The 22,334-nt window shown below is 44.1% G+C and overlaps 1 protein-coding gene across 5 annotated transcripts; it reads left to right on the top strand.

Annotated features, from left to right (window-relative positions):
* Positions 1 to 430: 430 nt before the first annotated feature.
* On the top strand, positions 431 to 21,206 carry LOC122541611 (H-2 class I histocompatibility antigen, Q9 alpha chain-like). Of its 5 annotated transcripts, XM_043678491.1 has the most exons (9): positions 431 to 599; positions 1,284 to 1,333; positions 11,292 to 11,507; positions 12,560 to 12,820; positions 15,877 to 16,149; positions 16,789 to 17,061; positions 19,975 to 20,133; positions 20,357 to 20,392; positions 20,642 to 21,206. In XM_043678491.1, exons 3-9 carry the CDS (start codon positions 11,459 to 11,461, stop codon positions 20,686 to 20,688), a joined length of 1,098 nt encoding a protein of 365 aa, XP_043534426.1. In that variant the 5' UTR covers positions 431 to 599; positions 1,284 to 1,333; positions 11,292 to 11,458; the 3' UTR covers positions 20,689 to 21,206. The 5 variants fall into 5 exon arrangements, with proteins under 5 accessions (XP_043534426.1, XP_043534428.1, XP_043534431.1 ...); XM_043678493.1 differs by lacking the exon at positions 1,284 to 1,333; XM_043678496.1 differs by lacking the exon at positions 19,975 to 20,133.
* The last annotated feature ends 1,128 nt before the right edge of the window (positions 21,207 to 22,334 follow it).

Below are 22,334 nucleotides of genomic sequence, written 5' to 3'. Positions count from 1 at the left end.
AACACACATTACTGATGAAGAGCTTATGCTCGAAACGTCGACTGTCCTGCTCCTCGATGCTAGCTAACCTTCTGTGCTTTTCCAGCACCACACTTTTTGACCCTGATCTGCGGTCCCCACTTTCTCCTAGTGGAGTACAGCTGGCTTGTTTTAGGCTGGTGAAAAGGCTGCGATCCCGGATTCCGCCACGAGGGGTTGCCATTTACAGGCGCAAATCTCCAACACCAGCACTGTTCACGTCACGGCCTCAGATTCGAATTTTCGAACGGTCGGCGACAGCCTTTCATGTGTGGAACAGAACTACAACTCCCGTTAGGCATCGCGGGTGATTCTCCTCTGATTGCATGCCTCTTTCGTCACTACGCAGGCGCGATGCCCATATGCATTATGGGTAATGTAGTTCGAAGCGGGATTGTGGAAAGTTTGCATGAATTGAGCAGAGACCCTATGGAGGTTTTAAACAACCTCAGGATGAAGGGGGAGCTTTCTGGGCTTGGGGCTGCAATTCAGTCATGTTTGAGGAGATGGCCTGTCCATTCCTCCATAAAACACAGGAAGGCACTTCTTGAGAACGTCTCTCCAACGTTTTCTCACCAAATGTGAGTTTTTGCTGCAATGTCGGAGAAATTTTGGAGATGTTGGGTTTTCACAAGATTTTGGGACAGATCTGATAAATGTTGACGTTAGGATATTACCGTCTAAAAAATATTTTCATACGAATTATTGGAATACTTTTGTGTGAATGGAGTGAAATTTTGGATTATTTTGTGTGAACCCCGCTTTAAATGGTCACGGTGATATGGAAGTTGTGGACACAGCTTTTTAGTGTCCGATGTCTATTGTTGTCCGACCAGATAAATCTGCATGTTAATGGCCCATAAAATATCAATAATCTGTTGGTGAAGTTTTATAGTCAACGTGTCCTTTTGACTTCCTTGGTAAATTCACCAGCGAGGCGAAGGGTTTGAACCGCAGACTCAGAGCTGAATAATTGGTTGGTTTGGTCAGGTCTCCAGGTACAGGGCATGCTCGGAAGGAGTGCACCACAATCCTGGATTTTACATCCTGGACCTATGGAGGGCACACACACTCTGACATAGGCTCATGGAGAATTAAGTTCTGCAGAAGGGTCGTGGGACCTGCGATGTTAACTTTGTTTGCTCTCCACAAATGCTACCTAACCTGCGGAGTTTTACCAGCAACTTCTGCTTCTGCTCATTGTTCTATATTTTTCATATTATTATCCATATTAAAAATACAGAATATTTGTCCATTGCTTATAGGTCAGTTTTCAGAATCTAGGAACATTGTCATATTTGGAGTTTGTCAAATGGTGAGTTTATTGTTCATAAATTCTGAAAGGTTTACTAATATCAGAGTGATGGTTGCTAATCTAGCATCTGAAAAATGGGGTTGTAATTGCAGAACTTGGTGGAGATCACTCTTATTCCTAAATACATGGGGACATGACGGATGTTGAGGTTAGGGATAGATGTTTGATTACTCTCAGCAAGTTAGCATAAGGAGGGAAGCAGTGTTAGATATTCTAAAAGACATTAATGTGGACAAGTTCCCAGGTCCAGATGGGATCTATGCCATATTGCTGAGGGAAGCAAAAGAGGAAATAGCTGGGGCTTAACAGATATCTGCAGCATCCTTGAACACGGTTGAGGCCCCGAAGCACTGGAAAATTGCTAATGTTGTTCCCTTGATTAAGAAGGGTCGGGACAAACCAGGAAATTATAGACCAGTGGGTCTGACGTAAGTGGGAGGGAAGCTTCTGGAGAAGATACTGAGCGGATAGGATCTGTTCCCATTTGGAAGAAAATGGGCCTCTCAGAGAGAGGCAACATGGTTTTGTGCAGGGAAGATTGTGTCTTACCAACTTAATAGGATTCTTCGAGGAAGTGGCAAAGTTGATTGATGAGCAAAGGGCTGTAGATGGCAAACCCATGGACTTCTATAAGGTGTTTGATAAGGTTCCCCATGGGAGGCTGATGGAAAAAGTGAAATCGAATAGGGTCGAGGGTGTACTAGCTAAATGGATAAACAGGAGATAGTAGTAGTGGCCTGTGACCTGTGAGGGACCCGTGACCAGTGGTGTTCTACAGGGTTCCATGCTGGGTCCACTGTTGTTTGTGATACACATAAATGATCTGGAGGAAGGTATAGGTGGTCTGATTAGCAAATTCACAGAAGACACTAAGATTGATGTAGTTGCACATAGTGAAGGGGACTGTCAGAGAATACAGCAGAAAAATGATAGATTCCAGTGTTGGTCAGAGAAATTACAGATGGAGTTCAAACTGGGCAAATGTGAGGTGATGCATTTTGGAAGATCCAATACAAGAGCAAACTATACAGTAAATGGAAAAGTCCTGGGGAAAATTAATGTACAGAGAGATCTGGGTGTTCAGATCCACTGTTCCCTGAAGGTCGCAAAGCAGGTCAATAGAGTGGTTAAGAAGGCATATGGCATGCTTTCCTTCATCGGACTGGGTATTGAGTAAAAGAGCTGGCAGATCATGCTACAGCTGTATACGACTTTAGTTCAGCCACATTTGGAATACTGCATGCAGTTTTGGTTGCCACATTAGCAAAAGGATGTGGATGCTTTGGAGGGGTGCAGAGGAGGTTCACCAGGACGTTGCCTGGTGTGGAGGGTGCTAGCTATGAAGAGAGATTGAATAGATTAGAATTATTTTCATTTGGAAGACAAAGGTTCAGGAGGGACCTGATTGAGGTCTCCAAAATCATGAGAGGTATAGCAAGAAACTTTTTCCCAAAGTGGAGGACTCAATTACTAGAGGTCACGAGTTCAAAGTGAGACAGCGGAAATTATTTAGGGAAGATATGCCTGGAAAGTTCTTTAAGCAGAGAGTGGTGGGTGCCTGGAACATATTGCCAGTGGAGGTGGTAGAGGTGGGCACGATAGTGTCATTTAAGATGTATCGAGACAGATACTTGAATGGGCAGGGGGTAGAGGGATACACCTTATATATAAACTTAGAACAGAGGCAACAGGTTTAGATAGAGGATGTGGATCAGTGCAGACTTGGAGGGCTGAAGAGCCTGTTCCTGTGCTGCAATTTTCTTTTATCTTTGTTCTGAGCATCATCCCTTGTAATTCCTGTAGTTTCCTGCAGTGATTTCTGTAGATCTCCCCCCCACCCCCGCCACTGATTCCATTAAATCAACCTAAAAAATGCCAAAAATTACTTAAGCAATTTCCAAAAATTTCCACATCTCGTTTCTCCATAATTCTTTCACTAACATTTTCCCTTCCGCTTCAGAGCGATTGTTTTTTCTCTGAGCTGATTTCCTGAACTGACACACTTTGGTTAAATCAGTGATTTCTTTTGACCTTCCATTTCTCTGTTGCGTAAACAAATTCAAACTGAATATTCTGACTGAGTAACCAATCAGGACCCTGAAAGATGAACCAAACAGGGCAGTGAAAACATGTTCAATGCCAACCTGAGTTTGGGAATGAGATATTCGGTGAATTGGCCATGTAGTTAGATTAGATCACATACAGTGTGGAAACAGGCCCTTCGGCCCAACAAGTCCACACCAATCTGCCAAAGCGCAACCCACCCAGAGCCATTTCTCTACATTTACCCCTTCACCTAACATTATGGGCAATTTAGCATGGCCAATTCATCTAACCTGCACATTTTTGGACTGTGGGAGGAAACCGGAGCACCCAGAGGAAACCCACGCAGACACAGGTAGAATGTGCAAACTCCACACAGTCAGTCGCCTGAGGCGGGAATTGAACCTGGGTCTCTGGCGCTGTGAGGCAGCACTGCTAACCACTGTGCCACCGTGCCGCCCACATGTTAGGTGAAGGGGTAAATGTAGGGGACTGGGTCTGGGTGGGTTGTTCTTCGAGGGTCGGTTCCACACTAAGTAATCTAATCTAATCTAATAATATGGTCAGTGGTTTTGTAATAACTAATAGGTCGTGCAGGTTAGTGTTATATGATATAATGCCGAAATACTGAAAGGTAGTTTATATATGAGGTGCTATCATAAACTGCTTTTTCGGTTTAAAATTATTGAGGGCTTACAAGAGACACAGAGTTAGATGTCTAGTAGATTTAGAGATGTGGTTACACATCAGGATCAATCAGATCGACGGATGACTGTCAGGAAAGGTAAGAAGATGGTTCAGAAGTCTGCGGTGGCTATTTCTCTGAGATACTCAGTTTGGATGCTGTTGCAAAGGATAGACTCTCAGAGGAAAAAAGAAGAGACAGTCAGAACTTGGGCACTAAGATTAAATCTTATGTTAGACAGGGTTTGACAAAATGTAAAGGAATGATTGTTATGAGGGACTCTTCTGTCAAGGATATAGACAGAAAATTCTACAGGAGCGTGTGTCCAAGATGGTATGCTGCTTTCATAATCCCAGGATTAAGAATGTCTCAAAATGTTTGAAGTATATTGTTAAAGGGGAGATTGAGAAACCAGAAGTTGTTGCACACATTGGTAGGCATAACATAGTTAAAGAAACGATGAAGGCTTTGCAGAATAAGCGGTTAGGTACAAGAGTAGAAAATAAAGAATCTCAGAAATAGTAACCAGCAAATTGCTGCAGATGCTGGAATCAATCCTGAAAACAAAAAATGCTGGGAATCACAATGGGTCAGGCAGCATCCGTGGAGAGAAGGCAAGCTAACATTTCAAGTCTGGATGATTTTTGATCAGAGCTGACGAAGTGTCTAGGGGACAGTATTTATGCTACAGTGGCAGCATGAGGGCTATTGGAGTGTGAGAGGAGAAAGGATGTTGATCGTTCAGATAAAGTGATCGGAATGTGAAAATGGCAGAATATTTATGCCCAGCTGCCAATCGGGAAAGAACACAGAGTCCCACTGGAGTTGGGGGGAGAGGCGCGAGGACATGATGACAGAGAATGCAACAAGTAAAGCTTAAAGTAAGGGGAAGAAATCTGAAGGTGTTGAACTCAATATGAAGTCCAGAAGATTGTAAGGTGTCTTGTCTGAAGTTCAGATGTTGGTCCTCCAGTTTGCTGTGATTTGCTGGAGCATTGCAGCATGCCGAGGACAGACAAGTGGGAATGTGAGTGGGATGCTGTGTGAAAATCATTGGCAATGGGAAAGTCAGGGTCATGCTTGCGCACAGACTGAAGGTGCTCCGCCAAGCAATTTCCCAGTCTGCATTTGGTTTCTCGAATGTAGAGTAGGCGGCATTGGTTGCAGCGAATGCAATAGACCAGATTGGAGGAGGTACAGGTGAAATGCTGCTTCACCTAGAAAGACTGTTCAGGCGCTTGGATGGTGAGCAGGGAGGAGGTGAAGCGGCAGGTGTGGCACTTCCTGCAGTTACATGGAAAGGGGGGTCGTGTCCATGTTCTGGAGGGAATCATCTCTTTGAAATGCAGGTAAAAACAATGACTGCAGATGCTGGAAACCAGATTCTAGATCAGTGGTGCTGGAAGAGCACAGCAATTCAGGCAGCATCCGAGGACAGGCAAAATCGACGTTTCGGGCAAAAGCCCTTCATCAGGAATAATGATGAAGGGCTTTTGTCTGAAACGTCGATTTTGCCTGTCCTCGGATGCTGCCTGAATTGCTGTGCTCTTCCAGCACCACTGATCTAGAATCTTTGAAATGCAGGCAAGGCAAATGTGGGAAAGATGTGCTTGGTGAGCTGCTGTACTTGTCTGAAATGGCAGATGATGGTTCTTTGAATGCGGAGGCTTGTGCGATGACGAAAACTGAGAACAAGGGGGACCCTATCATACTGTTGTGAGTGATGGTAAGGGGCAAGGGTGGAGGCTTTGGTAACAGGTGAAATATGTTTGAGGGCCCTGTTAACACAGTGGGTGGGAAGGCATGGTTATGGAAGAAGGAAGCTATGTCAGCAGAGCTGTTTTTGGAAGGATATATGTCCAATCATACATGATGTAGGTGAAGGATCTGGGATAATGGGATGGAATTCTTACAGAAGGTGGGTGTGAAGGGCTGTAGTCAAGGTAGCTATGGGAGGTAGTGGTTGGCAAAGGACAGTTTATTTCCTAAAATGGAGAGGGAGAGATCAAGGAAAGGAAGCAAAGTGTCAGAGATGGATGATGTGAAATGCCATGGTGGCATTTCTTGGATCATTGGGATCTCTTCTGGGGCAAAAAAGGCCTGTTGAAAAAGGATGGCTTTCACTTGTACTGAAAAAGATCAATATTGTCGCGGGAAGATTTGCTAATTCTCTTAAGGGAAACTGTAAACTATTAGCGACGGGGAGTGGAGGGATTCAAAGGAGCAGAGTAAATAGCATGTTGGATGAGGATGATTTTGAGTCTGAAAAGACCATGTTAATTAGAAAAGACAGGCAATGGCACATGAACCAGCCCTCAAAAGAGCAGCCAATGTGCAGAGTGGGTGGGCTCTCTGATTGACGTCTCTCACAGTCAATCCAAATATTTCTGGAGCAACATGAGTTTCCTGAAACTTGGGAAACTGACCGGGGAAATGGAGGTGACTTTGAGCAGCAGATCAGGCGGAGATTTAAACTGGTCATTGTCCCATCTGAATAAAACCTCACTTATTGCAGCTGTTGTATAGAACACAGGGAGAGACTGTTCCCACTGTCGAACGGATGAGAAACAAGAAACACTTTCTCCCACCTCCAAACTCACTGTCAATCACAAACAAAACAAATTGCTGGCAAAGCTCAGCAGTCTGTCAACAGAAATTGCAGTTAATGTTTTGAGTCGAGTGACACTTTCTCAAAACTGCTGCCAATTACATGTTAATCACTTGTTCAGTATGGTCAGAGAGAATGGCACCCTCCTGCTCGCCGTCCTGACCAGACCACTGTGGTGGCAGACTCTTCAGCCATCACAATCACCTTCCCGGGATAGTGTTCCAGTCACACCCACAATAAGCTGGACAATTAGTCCCTAGTATTGGGCACTTTATAGATTCAGCTCTCAACACTGAGTTCAAAAACTTTCAAGCGTGTAGGTCAATATTGACAACTCTTCCAGCCCAGTGTCCTGTTTTCATGGGTCTAATCTAAGCAGCGCTGACACAATTTCCAGGCTAACTGAGCAGATCTGGTAGCATCTGTGAGTAGAAAGCAAAGTTAACTGTTCGAGTACAGTGACCCTTCTTCAGAACTCTGCTTTCTCTGCACTGCCCAGCTCTACCTCTGACCGAAGACTCTCAAACCTGACTGGCCCGGCCGACCCATTGTCTCAGCCTGTTCCAACCCGCCGAACTCATCTCCACATACCTTGATACTGTGCTAGCCTCCTTTTCCAGGAACTCTTCACATGTGTTCGGGGCACCACCCACACCCTCCACCTCCTCCAAGACTTTTGTTTCCCTGGCCCCCAATGTCTCATCTTCACCAAAGGCATCCAGTCCCTATATACATCCATCTGCCATGACAAAGGCCTCCAAACCCTAACTTTCTTCCTCACCTGGCATCCCCACCAGTATTCTTCCACCTTCACTCGCATTCGTCTGTCTGAACTGGTCCTCACTTTCAAAAACTCCTCCTTTGAACCCTTCCACTTCTTCCAGCCAAAAGGGGTAGCCATGGGCCCCAGCTATGCCTGTCTCTTTGTCGGTTATGTGAAACAGTCCATCTTCTGTAGTTACACTGGCACCATTCTCCACATTTGCCTTTGCGACATTGATGACTGTATCGGCGCTGCCTCATGCTCCCATGAGGAGGTTGAACAGTTCATCAGCTTCACCAATACATTCCATCCTGACCTGAAGTTCACCTGGACCATCTTGGACACCTCCCTCACCTTCCTGGACTTCTCCATCTCCATCAACGGTGACCGACTCAATTCGGATATCTTCAACAAACTCACCAACTGCCACAGCTACCTGGACTACACCTCCTCCCACCGTGCCTCCTGTAAAAATGCTATCCCTTATTCCCAATTCCTTCACCTTCGCCGCATCTGCTCCCAGGAGGAACAGTTCCACCACGGAACACACCGGATGAACGCCTCCTTCAAAGATCGCAATTTTCCCTCCCACGTGGTCAATGGCCTCCTGTAAAAATGCTATCCCTTATTCCCAATTCCTTCACCTTCGCCGCATCTGCTCCCAGGAGGAACAGTTCCACCACAGAACACACCAGATGAACGCCTCCTTCAAAGATCGCAATTTTCCCTCCCACGTGGTCAATGATGCCCTCCAGCACATCTCATCCACCTTCTCACACCTCCGCCCTCAAACCCCACCCTTCCCAACGCAACAAGGACAGAACCCTCACCCCCGGGTCTTCACCTTTCAACCCACCAACCTCTGTATACATCGCATCATCCTTCGCCATTTCTGCCATCTACAAACATACCCTACCACCAGAGATTTCTCTCCTCAACCCGATTTGATTTCTGTAAAGACCATTCCCTCCACAAATCCCTTGTCAGGTCCACACCCCCCACCAATCCACCCTCCCCTCCCCTCCCCTCCCAGCAACCTCCCCGCCACCATAGGAATTGCAAAACCTGCACCCACACCTCCCCCAAGGGAGCCTTCCACATCCGTCGGAGTTTTTCCTGGACTTCCACACGTCATTTGCTGTATCCGTTGCTCCCGAGGCAGTCCCCTGTACACTGGGGAGACAGGACGTCTACTTGCAGAATGTTTCAGAGAATATCTCTGGGACACCAACACCAACCAACCCCACTGTCCCATGGCCAAATTCTTCAACTTCCCCTTCCATTCTGCCAAGGACATGCGGGTCCTGGGCCTCCTCCATCACCACACCGTAACCACCTGACAGGAGAAGGAAGAACGCCTCATCTTCTGCCTTGGGATCCTCCAACCACACAGTGTCAATATGGACTTCACTAGTTTCCTCATTTCCCCTCTCCTCACCTTATCTCAGTTCCAATCTTTCAACCCCGCATCGCCCTCATGACCTGTCCATCTTTCTTCCCACCTATCCACTCCCCGCACTCTCAGCCCCAATTCCCTCCCATTTATCTCTCTACCCCCTCGGCCCACAAACCTCATTCCTGATGAAGGGTTCTTGCCCGAAACGTTGATTCTGCTGCTCTTCGGATGCTGCCTGACCTGCTGTGCTTTTCCAGCACCACACTCTCGACTCTCTCTCTCTACAGATGTGACCAGAACTGCTGAGTTTTCCCATTCCTGTTTTAGTTCCCGATTTCCAGTGTCAGCTGTTCATTGGAAATTGTTTTTTCGAACATATTTTCTATTACTAACAGCCACCATAAACAGGTACACTTTGTGATAACAAAATCAGAAATTGCTGGAGAAACCCAAGTCGGTCTGGCAGCATCTCTGGAAAGAAGACACATCTATATCTGTTCTTGTCACCATAAACACTTCCTTTGCCTTTCACTTTGAGGCACTCCCATTAACCCTGAAACGTTAACTTTGTTTTCCCTTAACAAATACTGCCAGACCTGCTGAGTTTCTCAGGCCACACCTTCGGTTTTGTATTTAGATTTTTTTTCTGGAACTACCTTCCTGTGATTGATGGAGGAAAGGACGACCATCTCCTCAAACATGACTGAACTGCAGCCCCAAGCCCAGAAAACGTCCCCCTCCACAGAGACTCGGCTCAATTCATCCAAACCTCTCACAACTCCGCTCCGAACTACATTACCCATACCGCACGTGGGCCCAGCACCTGCGCATTGAGTGGCGGCTGTGTGGAATCAGGGGAGATGGTCCGCGATGCCTGCCGGGGGTTGTAGTTCTGTGCCGCGCAGTGGCCGTGGGCGCTCAGCATTCGGGAGCCCGAACGGCTGTGACATGGACAGTGCTGGACGAGGAGGTGCGTCCCTGCAAAAGGCTGTAGGAATGTGATTTCTTCTCGCCTCCCCCTCCAAATAAAAAAAAATCTGCAAATGCTGGAAAACAAATAAAAAACAGAAATGTTTGGAAAAATGTAGCATCTCTGACATCATCTATAAATAATGAGAGAAGGCAGAGTTTAACATTTTGGGTCCCTTGACCCTTCTTCAGAATGGCCCTCCAATTCCCTCCCCATTCACAACCCCATCAGTCCTCCTTCAGTCTCTGTACAATTACTTTAGAATTAGGTTAATTGTCACCTGTTCTCAAGTACAAGAATACAGTGAAAAGTTTGCAATGTCGCTCGTAATGGTAATAATGTGGAGGGAGGGCTCCTAATGGTACAATCTTAGATACAAAATTGGAGAAATAACAGATAAAAAAAAGTTACATCACCTAACTGATTCATGGAATAAGATAGAAAATAGCACACTCATTGGCCTTAGTCTAGCCCCATCCCCTCTCCTTCCTCCATTTCCTTCCCTCACTGCTCTTTGCCTCTCTTTTACACCATTTCCTCATTCACATTCCACCCCCTTCATTGTTCATCCTGCTGTCTTCACACTTCCCCTGGGGCAGATTCCTCGCTGTTGTGGACAGGCTGTTCTCCTCTGGAACCAAGCCCTTCATCAGATAGCTGTCTTTGCTGAGGCTCAAACTCACTCAGCTGCAGGAAGATCCTAAAGCCCAACTTAGTCCCTCCATAATCTATCTTCAGGCCAGTCCCTTGTGAATGGATAGTCATTCCCACCTTTTTTAGATTGAAAGTGAATCAAGTGGAGAATAGGAATTTCAATCTGGGCTCCATCATGGCAGTTTCGCTCTCCCTTTCACTTCCTTTCAACCCTAGTCCCATGTTCTCAGTGTGAAAAATAGGATCTGCAAATATTCTAGGATCTTTTGGAGATATGGTGGCTCAGTGGTTAGCACTGTTGTTTCACAGCGCCAGGGACTTGGGTTCAATTCCAGATTTGGGTGACTGTGCAGAGTTTGCACATTCTCCATGTGATAATCTGGGTTTCCTCCAGGTGTTCAGGTTTCCTCCCACAGTCAAAAGATGTGCAGGTTGGGTGAATTGGCCATATAAAATTGTCCATAGTGTTCAAGCATGTGTCGGTTTAGTAAGAGGTAAATGTACAGCAATAGGAGGATGGGTTGGGGTGGACTTGCTGGGCCGAAGGGCCTGTTTCCACACTGTCGGGATTCTATGATCTATGATCCCTGTCCTAATCTACCCGTCTGTGCTTAAAAAATGACACACAGTCCAAATTCTCAGATAATTAGCAATACTCTTAGCTGCTGCCACCTCCCAGGCAATTAACCTTATTGAGCCATTAGTCTCTCCACCAAACTTCACGCTGTTTACATTTTGCCTGAGCACACTTACGTTGCAATTAATAGTGTTGTGGTTTCCTGTATCTGCAGGGACCAGGTCTGTGGAGCAGCCCTTAAAGCTACTTGTGTGCCTTTCAGGTTACATTATCACATAAGACAGGAGACTGCTCACAGAGCACAGGAATCACCCGATCTGAAGTGGACAAGAGCACAGGAATCACCCGGTCTGAACTCGACAGGGAACACAGTTCCTTGGAAAAGATTCCTCGTAAATTATTTATTCCAAACTGTTAAAGGAAGCTGCAATGGTCCGTTTCTCAGTGCTGGTCTCTCTGTGTGGAGTGGTCTATGCAGGTTGGTACTGGAGTCAGAGAGCTTTTTTTTTCCCTAAGTGCGGTAGTGCTTATTTTATCCCCAGCACCCATGGTGTGTGTGTGCAGGTGTGAGACACAGTGAAAGACACAAAGTGCACCAATCTTTATTCAATTTCCACCACCAGGAAGATAGGAAAACACCCGGGTGGCCAGTGACAAGCACTGCCCTTTCAGAGAGCATATTACTGGCTATTGAGGCATTAACCCTTAATCAGTGGGTAATTGGCTCAAGCAGGTTTGCAGTGTCAGGCTTGGTACTGGGACATTAAACCTCAGTGAGTAATGGTGTCAGAGAGTGCATTCAGTCTCAGGCTGGAGAAAGAGCTCAGCTACAGTTTGACAATTAAGCCATGCATTTGCAACACTGTCACTTCAAAAAGATCTCTTTGCAATTAAATCCTTTAAATAGTCTCATCATCTCAATGAGATCATGCTGTAACTGAAATGAATTGAATTGCATGTATTGTTAATTGCACCGAGGCACAGTGAAAAACTTTGTCTTGCGAGCAATACAGGCGGATCACATAGTTAAACAGCATAGATAAGTAAATAATAGGGAAACAGTGGCAAAAACAAAAACACAGGTGCAGGCAAATGCTACAGGTTTGAGAGTCCATTCATTATTCTGACAACAGTAGAGTTGAAACTGTTTTCACTGGAATACAAGCCAGGTCTTTGCAACTTGTTCAAAACTCAGTATCTGTCTGTTTGAGATATACACTTCAACCAATCTATCCTTATGAAGATGGAGTGCCCACAACAGAAAGCAGTTCTCCAGAGTTTTGGACAACAAAAACATACTTTAATAAATACTGTGAGAACTAGTGCACTGTCTAGTTTTATTTACAGGCGGCTCTGTATTTTAGGGTTTACTTATGGGGGCTATGTGTCGGGGTTTATTTACAGGGAGCTCTGGGATTTATGTACAGGGGATTCTCTGTCAGAGTTTATTTGCAAGGAGCTCTGCAATGTTTTTGAGGTTCATGTCCTGATATCTTCCTCTCTCTCCTCCTCCTCCTCTCCCTGTTTCAGGCTCTCATTCCCTCCGGTATTTCTACACTGCAATGACCCCAATTTCTGGTTTGCCAGAGTTTCTGGCTGTTGGTTATGTCGATGATATCCCAATTGATTACTACGACAGTGATCTTCGCAAAGTGATCCCTCGGCAACGATGGATGGCAGAGTGTCAGGGCCCTGAGTATTGGGAACAGCAGACTCAGATCCTGAGGAGCTCTGAGCACATCGGGCTGACCAATATTCAGACAGCCTTAAACCACACCAACCAGAGTGGAGGTGAGACCAACCCTCCATCTGGCTCCATATGCCTGCCTATTACCCACTTCCACACCTGATACCTCAGTTTTTTCTGTTATCACCCATTCTCCCATCTCTTTATTACTCCCATCCTCCACGTCTCTGTAGTCTTCCATCCTCTGTGTAGCTTTATTGCCCCCATTCCTTGTGTCTGTCTATTCTCTCCAACCCTTGATGTCTCTCCATTCCTACTCATTTCTGTTTCATTCCCCTGCCATTTCATCTCTGAATCTGTGGGTAGGTTAGCACTGCTGAGTCACTGTTGTACAAGCTAGCACAGTTACAAATGTTGAGGCGTGATAGATGGAGTTTAATCTGGATAAATGTGAGGTGCTACATTTTGATAGGGCACATCAAGGCAGGACTTGTACACCGTAACAGTAAGGTCCTAGGGAGCATTGCTGAACGAAGGGAGTGCAGGCTCGTAGTTTCTTGAAAGTGGAGTCAGAGGTAGACAGGATGGTGAGGAAGGCTTTTGGCACGCTTGACTTTACTGGTCAGAAGGTTAAGTACAGGAGTTAGGATGCATATTGTGGCTATACAAGACATTGGTTTGGCTTCTTTTGGCTCGTTTTAAATGCCCCCCAACATCAGATCGTCTCAATGGTTTGATGTTGATGACACAGGTTGACGAAGGTCGAGCAGTGAATGTGGTGTATGTGGACTTCAGCAGTGCATTTGATAAGGTTCCCACGGTAGCCTCATTCATAAAGTTAGGAGGTATGGGATACAGGGAGATTTGGCTGTCTGGATTCAGAATTGGCTGGCTGACAGAAGGCAGAGAGTGCTTATAGATGGAAAGTATTCTGCCTGGAGGTCAGTGGTGAGTCGTGTCCCACAGGGCTCTGTTCTTTGGCCTCTGTTCTTTGCAGTTTTTATAAATGACTTGGATGAGGAGGTTGAGGGGTGCCTTGGTAAATTTGCCGATGACACAAAGGTTGGAGGTACTGTTGATATTATCGAGGGCTATTGCAGGCTGCAGTGCGACATAGACAGGATGCAGAGCTATGCTGAGAAATGGCAGATGGAGTTCAACTTGGATAAATATAAAGTGATGCATTTTGGAAGGTCGAACTTGAACGCTGAATATAGGATTAAAGACAGGATTCTTGGTGGAAGGAAGGGATCTTGGTGTTCAAGTGCATAGATCCGTCAAAGTTGTCATCCAAGTGGATAGGGTTGTTAAGAAAGCAAACGGTGTTTTGGTTTTCATTAACAGGGAGATTGAGTTTAAGAGCCGCGAGGTCTACAAAACCCTGGTGAGACCACACTTGGAATATTGTGTCCAGTTCTAGTTGCCCTATTATAGGAAAGATACAGAGGCTTTGGAGAGGGTGCAAAGGTTTACTGCCTGGACTGGAAGGCTTGTCTTACGAAGAGAGGTTGACTAAGCTTGGACTTTTCTCTCTAGAAAGAAGAAGGAAAAGAGGTGATCCAAACAAGGTATACAAGGTAATGAGAGGCATGGATAGATTTGTTAGCCAGAGATTTTTCCCCAGGACTGGATTCACTGGCATGAGGGGTCATAGCTTTAAGGTGTTAGAAGGAAAGTATAGAGGAGACATCAGACGTAGATTCTTTACACAGAAAGTTGTGAATGCATTGAATACATTGCCAGTGTTGGTTGTGGAAGCAGAGTCATTAGAGACATTTAAGCATCTGCTGGACATGCACATGGACAGCAGTGAATCGAGGGGTTCAGAAGTTAGGTTTTTTTTTATTTTCGATTAGGAATAATCCTCAGCACAACATTGTGGGCTAAAGGGCCTGTTCTGTGCTGTACTTTTCTATGTTCCATGTTCTAGGTTAGCAAAACAAGAAAATCATAATTGATTGGGTTTTAGTATCGTGGGTGATAATTTAAAGTGATTGCTGTTTTGATAACAATTCGAATTTAACCAACCAAAGTCAGAAATCCCTTTCACGGCCAAATGTCACATATTTTCAATTTTCCAGCACACTCTGGGACTGCCATCTCATCATATGCACAGCTGCTTGTAAGCTCTCAGTTCAGACCAGCATTCACTCTCTCTCTTTCAGGTACAATACATGCCTTCAGTTTCATAACAGTGGTGTGTGTATAGAATGACCTGCCAGAGCCAGAGGCTGGCACAATTGCAACATTTAAAAGCATATGAAAACGAATGGTTCAGAGGAATATAGGCCTAATGCTGGCAAAAGGGACTAGATTAATTTTAGTTATTTGGTTGGCATGATCTGTTTCCTTGCTTTCTACCTCCATGACTTAGTTACCCTTCAATGCTGTAATGATCCTGTGATTCGACAAATACGGAATATCGAGATTCCTCTGATTGCAAACATTCCCCTCTCCCTCACCATTCAAACAAATTCTGCTTTTCCTGTTTTTCAACTAATTTAATGCTTCTCCACATTGCAATGTTCTTGCCCTCTCACACACACTTTTTCTCTGTCCCAAACCAACGTCTGTGTCTTTAGGTTTGTCTCGGGTACTGACCTTCATGGCCCTTGCTAGCTACAGCTCACCAATACCAATATGACTAGTTTAAACTGACTGTCTGCTTTTGGTCCATTCATCAAAGCTGAATCCCATCAATCACTATTTTCTAGAATAACGTCATATCTGGCACCTTATCAAAACTGATTTGAAATTCCCATATTATATACTAGCTTCACTAGCTCCTCCTTTTATTTACAATATTGATTATGTCTTTGAGAAGTTGAAGTAGATTGGTCAAAGATGATGTCCCTGTCATAAATGCATGTTAACTCTGTGTAAATAAATTATGAACCTGTTACCTTGTCCCTAATAATAATATGTTTCAGTATTTTGCCTGTGACTGATGTGAGGCTCTTGCTGTGTGGATTCTCCTTCCTTTAAACAGAATTGTTCCAAATGGAACAGGATTGGTCTGTTTCCTTCTTTTCAATATTTGGAGTGTTTGAGAATAGAAGGAACTGGAAAGGTGAAAACCTCCCTCTCTGCTAACCGATAGGTCAGGGTAAGTGGGTTCTCTGTGCGATGATCTTTGATTGGCTCTGTGCTTGATTGACAGGGATCCACACGGTCCAGATAATGCACGGTTGTGAGCTCCAAGATGACGGGAAAAGCAATGGATTTCACCAGGAAGGCTGGGATGGCCAGGACTACATCAGCTTTGACAAGGAGCACATGGTGTGGGTTACCCCAGTATCCTGGGGATTGATCACCAAGAACAAGTGGGACCAGGATAAAGCCAGGAATCTACAGAGGAAGGCTTACCTGGAGAGAACCTGCATTGAGTGGCTGAAAACATACTTGAAGCAGGGAAAGAGAGAGCTAAAACCCAGTGAGTGAGTGAGTGAGGGGGAAGGGGTGGGGAGATTATTGAGAGAGAGAGTGTGAGGGATGAGGGCTGGGTGGAGAACTGAGTGTCAGAATGTCTGAGAGAGAGGGAGTTTTTTAAAATTCATTCATGGGATGTGGACATTGGTGGCTTGGCCAATATTTATTGCTCAAATTGGTCTAGTGTTCTGAATCACTCGTCCAGTGACGTTATCACTCTATCACATCCTTAAACACCACTTCGGAATGAAAGTGAGGGTATGAGATGAGTGAATGAGGGGAGACTGAGGTTGAGGGGCAACTGAGTGTGTAGAGGTGAATTAAAAATAAGGTAGGTGAGCAGGAGTGAGAGTGACAACAGGCAATTGAGAGTCATGGAGTCTGAGAAGTGGGACTTGGTGGGAGCTAAGATTGAGATGATAGCCTGTTAGGGAGCAGTGAATGATATTCATTATTTCATCTTTAGATGAAAGGTCTAATGTCCAGATTATAGGGAGTTTATGATTCCTTGGCGTCAGGGTCTAACCCCAGGTTAAAGTTGTATTGAAGATTCCTTCGGATCTGGTTTAAACTCCAATTTGAAAGGATATTTATCAATCCCTGTGTCTCGCTTATGCGACGCTGATCTCTTTCACTTTCTCAGTTGCTCCTCAGATGTTCCTTACTGTGGATACCGCATCAGCAACTGATTCAGCCCAACTGTCCTGTCTCGTGACGGGATTTTACCCTCGCGACATTGAAGTCGTTCTTCTAAAAAATGACAGACCAATCGGGGAGACATACTCTACTGGCATTCTGCCCAACCACAATGGCACTTACCAATTCAGGAGATGGGCAGTAATCAACTTGGAGGACAGAGCCACCTATTCCTGTCAGTATGAACACAGCAGTGAAGGGTTGGAGACCCGACAGTTGGGTAAGTGCAATCGCAACTTTTGGGGATTGAGTATATGTGGATGACTGTAGGAGACAGTGTGTGTCTGACACTGTGGCGGAGAATGTGTGTGTGTGTGCTAGGGACTGCGGGAGACAATGTGTTTGTGTCAGGGTCTTTGGGATGGTGTGTGTCAGAGACTGTGGGGCTAGTGCCTGATGAGGGACTGGAGTTTCACTGTGAAATTGAAATATGAGGTTAAAAGGTTTCACACATGCTGCCAATTCTAAACTATGCACCACTGTCGCACTGATCTTATATATCATCATGTGAATCTGTGGCAATATAATGGCTCATTCACTCGCTACAATCTCTATATTTGTACATCTATATCTATTTTATAAAGCAGTCAATCACTGATTTGTAAGAAATTCCCTTCACTGCAGCTCGACAAAAATGACAAGGATCCTGATCTTTCAAAAGCATCATAGCAGAAACTACTAAAAATGAAACAGCTGTTTATCTATAAAAAACAAATTGTGTAATTGGTACAATTGTTGAGAGACTGAGCTGTCAATTACACACTGTTTTACCCTTTGGTGCAGCTATTTCAACACACTAATGGACAGGTAGCTTCTCAGCCACAAACATATAAAAAGACTTGCAAAGTGGAATAGACTCATAGTTCGGGGCTACTTTGAGAACACTATTACAACCCACCTTCCAGCCAGAAAGACCTTTATTCACCCCCATCTTTGCATTGTCACTAAGCTAATTTCTTATCCCTTAATTCCATTTGCCTGCATCTTCTTAACAAGCCTCCCTTCTGCGAGTTTGTTGAATGCTTTAACAAGTCCACATATATAACATGTGCTGCACACAAACTTGGTCAACTTTCCCTGCTACATTAAGTTAATCAGGCATAACGTCCCTTGAATAAATCCATAATGGTTTTGTACGATTAATCCATGCCTTTCCAAATGAAAGTTGATTTTGTCCCTGATGATGATTTCCCCTGCTGTTGGACTGCTTGCCCTGTACTTTCCTGGATTTATCCTTGCCTCAATGAATGATGCTGGAACAGGAGTGACTCGACCCCTTCCATTTATCTCACCTGTATCTAATGAAGACTGAGAGATGGTGACCTATGTTTCTGCCATTTGTATATGAGCTTTCAATAATCTCTGACACATTCCATCTGGACCAGATGAATAATAAACCTAATGTCTTTCATACATCTTTCCATTTATCATTATTCTATCCATAACTTTTGTCTCCATAACTAGTGTCACTAAATCATCTGCTTTCTTTGGGAAGACTGGTACCATGTGTTCATTTAATAGTTTTAACTATAGTTAGGGTCATGTCTGGAGTATAATTGTGTCCACTTCTGGGCATTGCTCCTTTGGAAAGGTACAACGAGAATGGTGTTGGAAGGAATTCAGCACAGATTTACCTAAATGTTGCACAATTTCAGAAGTTTAATTATGAGGAAAACTTACTGATCTTCACTGAGGCTGAGTAAGTTCATGGTGATTTTATCGAGTATTTTAGGATTCTTAAAGGAATTATTGATAAAGTCGATGGAACAGATTTCTTTTCCATGTCAGGGAGTCCAGGAAAAGGGAGAAGGCCTTCAAATCAGAGTCTGCCTATCCAGGAGAGACATTCAAAATCTTCTCTTCACTGTGCAGAGCTGTCTTCTATAAGACATAGTCAACCCGAGCTCAATTAATCTCAAATCTTATATCGATAGAGTTTTGGATTGTTAAAGGTATTAAGTAAGAAGTAGTTTAGATACAGATCACCTGGGATCTCATCAAATGGTGGAACAGATACAAAGGGTCTGAATTGTCATTTCCTATTCTATTGTCTGAGATATTCAGCTGCTGGTGTTACAGTGATTGGTCAATAGTTTCCAGGTTCATCTCTCTCCTCTGGAGTGTTATCTTAGAGATTTTCCAACCCTTTGACAGCTCCCTCATAGATGAGGAAGATAGGAAGATAGTGATCAGAGCCTCTGCAATCTTCACCCTTCAATTCCTCAGTAACCTACGTTGTATCCCTCAGCCATTTTTTGACTTGCCATTCTCTTTACCCCAGTTCCTTCGCTCAATCTATTTTTATTCCATTTTATTCTCCCACAGCCTCTTTCTTTACTGTTTCATTGATAGTGTCACCTTCAGTCAAGGTCTATTTTAAATACTTATTTAGTACATCAGATGTCTCCTATGTCTACATAAGGTAACCCTTCTTTTCATCTATAACCAGCCCTACCCCTCCTCATCTGCTCTGTAATTGCTTCATGTTGAGAAATGCACCTGGGCCAGCCCCCTTTTCAACCTTCTTTAGGTGAGTATTTTCCTGTTTAGTTTTTCTGTAGCCTTTCACAGAGCCACTCCTAACCTCAAGATATTGTAATCAATGTTTCCTAAATGGTTTCCCACTGAAATCTGCACCCCTTATCCCACTTCATTCCACAGAGCAAGCATTCCAGGCTTTTAACAAGTCCTTTGAATAATCACGCCATCTCCTCTTTGCTCCCCTAGAAACCTTTGAACCCGCATTACTTTCACAAAGTGATTGATTGTGAGGACTACGAAGTGGATTAATCAATTGTGTGACCGGGAAGGGGACTAATTGTGAGGTTGGCTGGTGATTTACCACCCATATTGATGACGAGAATGGAGTTTGGAATGACAAGTAATTCCAAAGTTTGTAAAAAGAAAACAATCTTCATTTAATTATCTCCCTCCCTAAAGTGGATTACAAAAGTGTAGTCCCTGTCACAGCGCATCTTTCCAACCAGTACCACCCTCCAGTCAGACGGCCAATCACATCACAGACTGTAACGTAGGATGCAGGCTCATCCTTGGTACAGCTGTTTCTGAATGAGCAGTGACTGTGATTATTCATTGAACACTGAACTCCTCCTCAATTGTCACCCCACCACAGTTGAGGCATTCCAACTGTCTCCAAGATCTCTACAGGGAACAAATGACCATTTGAATATTGGAATTGTTGCTGCTGTCCTCGTTCTGATTGGTATCGTCGTTGGTATGGTTGTCTGGAGGAGGAGAGGGAAGACAGCAGGACAGGATCTGCCACTGACAGGTAGGAGCAGCTTGAAATATCACCACAGTTGAGGGACATTACCCAAGAGGGTTTGGGGAGCAATTGGGAACTAAAGTTCCCATGTAGCATATAGTAAGTTTACGTGGGTAATGATGAGGGAACAGCGTGTAACTGATGTCCCCTTGCATAAACAGTAGGTTTGTGTGGGGCTGATGTAAGGAAAAGACAATTGAAGTTCTGTTTTTTTCTGTGTCTCTTATAGGAGGAAAGAAGAAATCCATTTATAATCTGGCAAATTGTAAGTGTGAAAATTATAAATACTTGTGTCTGTTTTTCTCCCTGTATCTGTCAGTGTATGTTTGCATTTCTGTCTCGAACAGTGCATACATGCCTGCTTCGGTCCTGCATCTGTGTTACTGTCTGTGCCTGTATTTTTTATGTGTGTGTGTACCTGTCTCTTTGTTTATTTGGCTGTATCTATGAATTCCTGTTTGTCACTTTCCCACGTTGTAAAATGTCTGTGTGATGGAAATGTTTCCTTTTACAGCTACTGATTCAGGAGAATCACCCACTATCTCGTTCTCCTTGGCCTGAGATATGAAGTCACATTCTGCAATTTTTACAGCTGAATATACACCAAACCGGCATGAACTGTGGGCCTGTGGTACTGGGGGAGAGACTGGACCGTATGTCATCATTGCTTTCTCACTTGACATTTGTGTTTTCCACTCAGAAAAACCCAATTTTGTGACCAAGTCTGGAAAAGACATCAATGCCAGAAGTGAAGTGAATAACTCTGGTCTCGAATCACTCAGTTTCGTTTAATACACATGGCTTTCATTGATATCAATTTATTTTTTGGAAGGTACAGATTAATTTTATCACGGTTGAGAAGGCTAATGTCTGGTCAGGTAGAGAGTGAAGCTTTTTTCTCCCTCCTTGACTCATCTCCTTCTCCTGCAGCTGCTTACTATTCCTTGCTTCTCTTCCCAATAACAAATGAACCTTGTATATTGAACACACACACACCTCTCTCATACACTCACACATATAATCCCCACACTCACCCCCACACACAAACCCTGTCAGACTTATACCCCATTACAGAAGCACACCCCCACACATGCACGCACACACACCCCACAGACACACATCCACATGCTCACACTTACTCTGTCTGCCCTGCACACACACACTAATATTTTGTCGGATGAATTTGTACTTGCAGAATTACATCTTATTTTGCTCAAAACTGCCAAACCCCATGTAAGATCCTGTAAATCCCAATTTAGAAATAGAATCAGTCTGAACATTGGGACACCAACAGACTTTAACCTCATGCCTTCAATGCAGTATTCAAGCTGAGATGGCACTTATTGTTAAAGCTAACTTGAGAATATAGCTTTAAAAAAGTTCTGGGATTTACATATGAAAGAACCAAAACTAACATGGTCATTCGAAAAGATGAAAGACTTAACAAACCATCCAATTTTTTTCAATATATCATTTCAGTGGCATCACACTGTAGTCTTTTGCTATGAGTTCTGTATCATATGATTTATACTCCACAACCACCTGATGAAGGAGCAGCATTCCGATAGCTAGTGTTTCCCAATAAACCTGTTGGACTATAATCTGGTGCTGTATGATTTGTAACTTTGACTTACCTGGGCTTTTCAATATATGGTCAGCCTCTCGGACTCATGTTTATTCAGGGAAGTATGGTTTCTCCCATTCTCCATTGTCTAACTGACTCTATCCAGTGACTAATCCCAATATTAACTATTCAGTCTGAACTTGTCTGGTCCCTTCGTATTTCTGGTTTTGCACTGATGTTGAAAAATGAATCTTCTGGGAACCTCTTGTTCAATTCTATTCTGTTGCCAAATTCAGTAGCCTGACAGACTCATCCTGCTAACTCTGCATCCTGACCAACAGGTGGATGCCACTGGGTCAAACATTGGTCCCACTTCTCCTTTAAAAAAATTGGAATTAATTTACATTCCCTTCTCCTTGTTCAAACGACTTGACAAAAATTCCTCCTCATCTCTCTCCCCACTTTGTCACTATTGATGATCATTTGTTACCTTGACTGACTCTTCCTATTAGGGAAAAATAATTGACTCCATCAAGACACCTCTTCAGTTTGAAAACCCTCGATTAAATCCTCTCATTTCCTCTGCTCCAGTTCAGAGTCTGTGCACTGACCAATGAGTGAGATTAGTGTTGATGGAGGTTGT

Source organism: Chiloscyllium plagiosum, chromosome 37 (assembly GCF_004010195.1).
Source record: "Chiloscyllium plagiosum isolate BGI_BamShark_2017 chromosome 37, ASM401019v2, whole genome shotgun sequence".
NCBI classification, from domain to species: Eukaryota; Metazoa; Chordata; class Chondrichthyes; order Orectolobiformes; family Hemiscylliidae; genus Chiloscyllium; species Chiloscyllium plagiosum.
Note: the sequence above shows the minus strand (reverse complement) of the source record. Positions and strands in the feature narration are given on the sequence as shown.